General features: G+C 49.1%; 2 protein-coding genes across 2 annotated transcripts in view; one reads left to right on the forward strand and one right to left on the reverse strand.

Annotated features, from left to right (window-relative positions):
- LOC135112290 (dorsal root ganglia homeobox protein-like) overlaps nt 1-2895 on the reverse strand; it is an 89310-nt gene extending 86415 nt beyond the window's left edge. The window contains exon 1 of the mRNA XM_064026597.1: nt 1371-2895. Coding sequence (XP_063882667.1) covers nt 1371-1380 — 10 coding nt within the window. The 5' untranslated portion in view covers nt 1381-2895. The remainder of the gene's footprint in view (nt 1-1370) is intronic.
- LOC135112293 (transcriptional adapter 1-like) overlaps nt 1-5000 on the forward strand; it is a 99225-nt gene that overhangs the window by 36241 nt on the left and 57984 nt on the right. The gene's annotated exons all lie outside the window — the stretch shown is intronic.

A 5000-nucleotide genomic window follows, 5' to 3' on the forward strand; every position in this document is an offset into this window, starting at 1 on the left:
GGAGATAATTTTTGTACATATTTTAAGGAGGGACCTGAATACTTGTGTTTTAGAGCAGCAATTTCTCTCTTAATGAATTTCTTGATGCCAAATTGTTTTATAGATTATCAGAACATGAATTTTTATTACAATACCGCTTGACGAGAACTGGTGAATGTTGTGTTGTGTTGTGTTGTGTTGTGTTGTGTTGTGTTATGCTGTGCTGAATTGTGCTGTTATTACTAGTGTTGCTTCATTAGTGTCGTTGATTGTATTGTGCTGTGTTATGTTGTGTTGTTACTAGTGTGTGTTGTGATGTTACTAGTGTCGCTTCAAAGGTACTGATGATTGTGTTGCCCTGTGTTGTGTTGTGTTGTGTCGTATTGTTACTACAGCGTCGTTTGAAGAGCAGTATCAGTTGTTGTGTTGGAGGGAGTAACGGTTCCTCGTGACAAGTGTTGTGTTGAGGGAAGTGCCATGCTGGAGTGCCTAATAACCTGAGCACTTCTTGACTGTTTACCGTCTCGTCAAGTGATTTTCCCGCTAGGCTTTTCAACGTGATCTACAATATAATAATTACCTCCGTGCCAGTTGTGATTACTAAATATTCCAAACACCAGTAATTTGTGTAATATTTCTGAGACGACGACTGTATTACTATATTGCTCAGTGATCGTGTTTTTATACAGTTTTATGGATGATTTCGTTCGCTACATATTTTGAACGGTAGGAATGTGAATTATAACCGATAAAATTGATTTTTCATCATGTTAAGATAACAAAAACATTTCCCCGACACTGATTTTTTTTATCTATTTATTTATTTATTTTTTATCTATTTATTTTCATGGTTATGGATTCAAATGTCCCCGTGTCAATGCACTGGCGGCTGCGGTGGCACTCCCTGGCACCCCTTGCTCCCCGAGCCTCGCTGCTCACACGCCCCTGGGGACATTGTGTTGAGAGGCCTCAGGCGACCACAGGGGATGTAACGAAAAGGTACACACACACACACACACACACACACACACACACACACACACACACACACACACACACACACACACACACAGCCTTCCCCTCGCGTCACAAACATTTTCCTCACAAGCCGCGGACAGTTTTAGTACCAAGACTTTTTTCTTATGAATTATTCCGGTCGCCGAAACTTTGAGGGCCACAGCCGCGGGTCACGCCTGCACCCCGCGACTCTAGAGCGGCGGTGTGGGCAAAGCGACAGGTTTTCCAGTGTGTGGAGATAGTGTGTATGGTGAGAGCGTGACAGTGATTCTGGTGGGCGCCTCGCTGCGGGGCTAATGCCACGCGGTGGGAGGGCGTGGCGGAATGGCGCCGCCCTTCCTGCACTGCGGCGAGGAGAAACAATATGAACTCACCGAAATTCATGTTTGAGGTTGACGCCTCGTATCCTGCAGGAGGCGGGCGGCGGGCGGCAGCAGCAGCAGCGGCGGCGGCAGCGGCGGCAGGGGCGGCAGCGGCGAAGGCGGCGGCGGCGGCGGCGGCGGCGGCGTCACACTCCAGGGCCGGGATGGCTGCGGGAGGCGTCGGGTGAGTAGCGGGTCGCCTGGCCACGCGGGACACTTGCACCACACTGACACCCTCACACTAGGCCCACCACCTCCCTCGCGCGTGGCTCCGGCCTCTATTACCAGAATCAGATGGTACAAACCCAATATGGTCTTCCCTTATCAAATCATTGCCTCCTTTCCATGTGCAAACACGGAAGGCGGCCACTCAAAACTTCTGGCGCAGACGCATCGCGCCCGGCCGCCGCTCGGTGATTGGTGGGCGGGGTCGAGGCGCGCCGCCATTGGCTGCCGGCCTGCTAATGAGGGGAGTGATCGCTGTGGTTGGGGGAAACAAGGGAATCTGTACCTAACCTCAGTGTACGATGACCCCGCCGCCCCGCCATGCCAGCCGCCACTATTTATTGCTGTTCATTGGGATTATTTCTGTGTTGTTGCATTATCCAAGGGGAAGGGGTGCTGCCCTCCGCGCGCGGGGCCACGGCAGTGCCGGGGGCCGCCGCCCCAGCGCGTGGCGGCCCCCGGCAGCCCGCGGGAGTCAGTGTGTCGGCATCCCCAAAATGATATTGTCGCGGTTGCCTAACAAGAATGGGCGGCGAAGTCATTGATTTTCGGATGAAATGGAGCAAATCTACAGCCAATACAGGGCGTCATTGTCCCATCAGCGATGTATTATCCCAGCCATTTACGCAATGAATCCCCTCCAATGGCTCAATATCGCCGCCAGACCTCAGTAAATATGGCCTGATGGCGGGACTGTCTTAGGTGCCGCGACCCGTGCCGACTCCTCCCCGCCACGCCGCCGCTAACCTCACTATTTACCTCCCTGCCGACACACACCGCGAACTAAGGCGCCTGTAACATTACCCTAGCATAGCCTTGCCATACAACGCACCGGGGCCTGACGGGGAAGGCGGAAAGCGGGAGGGAGACGCAGAAACAAAGGGAGGAGAGAAGGAAGGAAGGAAGGCGAGAGGAGAGGGGAAGAAGCAAGGTGCATCAGGGATCATCTTTAGTGTTAATGAGCGGACTGCGAGCTGATGTGCTTACCCCACCATCACGGCCAGATGAGAGGCTAGATTTAATTATGCTGTTATATGAGGGGGAGGCGGAGGAGGAGGTAGGGGGAGTACGGAACACAGAAGGAGGAGGAGAAGGATTATGAGGGATGGAAGAGCAGGGAAGAAGAGTCATCAGCGGGAGGGAAGCTTGAAGAGGAGCAAGAGAGAATAAATAAAGACGTATCAAGGGAGGAGGTTGAAGAAAGAAGGAAAAACACAAGTGGAAAGGAGAATAAAAAGGTAAAAGAAAGAAAGAGATAACGAGATACCAGTGAAAATAAAGAAGGCAAGCAAGATGAAGAAGGGAGGAAAAGTCGAAATCAAAAGAGAGGAAACTGCAGAGAGAGAGAGAGAGAGAGAGAGAGAGAGAGAGAGAGAGAGAGAGAGAGAGAGAGAGAGAAGGAAGAGTGGAAAAGGGAAATATGGAAAACGAGAATGGGGTGAAGAAGCGAGAGAGAGAGAGAGAGAGAGAGAGAGAGAGAGAGAGAGAGAGATGCCAGGGTGCAGGGATCGGAATGCGCCTCAGGTCTGGCCCTCACTTCCCGCCCTCATCAGCCTCCTCCTCCTCCTCCTCCACCTCCTCCTCCTCCTGCTCTTCCACCTCCTCTTCCCCAAAACCCAGACGAAACTAAACCTTCGCCCTTGACACATTCTACTCAGGGGGAGTCGAGGCCACGCGCATTACTTGAGTTAGAGTGATCCTAATGGGAGGAGTGTCCTCAACTATTGCATTTGTCCAATTTCCGGCAGTCTCGTTAGGCTAGCGTGGGCTGACAACAAGGGCCGCGTCCGAACTCGTGCTGGGACTCCCCGGCCTCACCTTCGTCTTGCTCACTCCTCCTCCTGCTGTTGCTGCGTGAGTCTTCGTCCTAACACACCTACACTTCAGTTATATCCTAGTGACTTGGCCTCTTTCGTGTTGATATCTCGTTTTGTTTTCCTCTTTTCTAGTGACTCATACAGCTTCATTGTCTCACTCGGGTGTTTCTGAAGCCGCGAAGCCGAACCCTTGTGTGTGAGTGTGTGTATGTCCGTGTGTACCTGTCCCTCTCTCCCTCTCTCCCACCTCTCCACCTCGTCGCTTGGAAATGGGATTGCTTTGATTCTACTTTTACAAACTTGTGGAATTAAGCCACTTGTTTCCTGGCCCCGCTAAACCAAGTAAAATGATGGAGGAGTGACTGCTTAACGAGGCAGGCTGTGGTGGTGGTGGTGGTGGTGGGGGTGTTCGTGGTGGTGGTGGTACTAATGAGTGGTGATTGTGGTGGTGGTGGTGACAGTGGTAGTTAGTGACCCTAGTGGTGGTGATGGTGGTGATGGTGGTGGTAGTGGCGGTAGGATGTGGTTGCTGGTAGTGGTGATAGTGACAGTATTGTGATTGTGATGGATAATGATGTGCGATGGTACTTAGTGGTGATGGTTCCAGAGGGAGTCATTGTGATGGTGACTGTGATGGTGATGGTGACAGTGGTCCTGATTGTGGGTGATAACTGATTGTGACAGTGATGATAATAGTTGTAGCTGCTAGTCAATGATGATAGTGACAAAGATGGTGAAGTGGATGGTGATGCTACTGACGGCAGGTGATGGTAGTGAGGCGTAGTTGTAATGGTAATGGTGGGAATGGTAGTAATTACGGCTAGTGTTGCTAATAGAATGGTAATGGTAGTAGATATTAGGTGATGCTAATAATTGCGGTTGTGATAAGAAATGATGGTGGTAGTTGTTGAAATTGTTGTTAGTGGTGGTGATAAAACTTCATTGTTACTCAGTTGTGGTGATTGTGACTGTGATGATGCGCTTGTGGTGGACTGTGGTAGCCTGTGGTTGAGAGAAGTGGTTTTGGTGTGGTTGTGAAAATTGGTGGCTCTCTCTCTCTCTCTCTCTCTCTCTCTCTCTCTCATCATGTATGGTGCGATCACGTATGATAGTTAGTTGTAATTATGATGGAAATTCTAGTTAAAAGTGCTCGCAGATTAGATAAATAGTAGTAGTAGTAGTAGTAGTAGTAGTAGTAGTAGTAGTTAGTAGAAGTAGTAGCAGCAGTAATTATAACAGTATAATGGACGTTAGGGAGATGGTGGTGCTAGAGAGGGAGTAGTAGTAATAGTAGTAGTAGTAGTAGTAGTAGTAGTAGTAGTGGTCCTAAGATGGTGGTGAAAATTGTATTGATTCTGACAGTGACAGCCGTGATGGATACAGTAGAAGTGCAGCGAAGAATGATGTTAATAACGGCACAAGAGTGAATAACAACAGTGACAGGAATAACAACAGTGACAGACGATTGGCAAAAGAAATAAAATAACACAAGAAGATATCAAACAATAATCAACGCGCATTAATTAAAAAAAAAAAAAAAACATTCATATTTGGTAATTGATTAAAATAATTATCCGAGTCATGAAAACACACTGGTGGC

The sequence above is a fragment of the Scylla paramamosain genome, chromosome 23 (genome assembly GCF_035594125.1).
Source record: "Scylla paramamosain isolate STU-SP2022 chromosome 23, ASM3559412v1, whole genome shotgun sequence".
Taxonomy (NCBI): domain Eukaryota; kingdom Metazoa; phylum Arthropoda; class Malacostraca; order Decapoda; family Portunidae; genus Scylla; species Scylla paramamosain.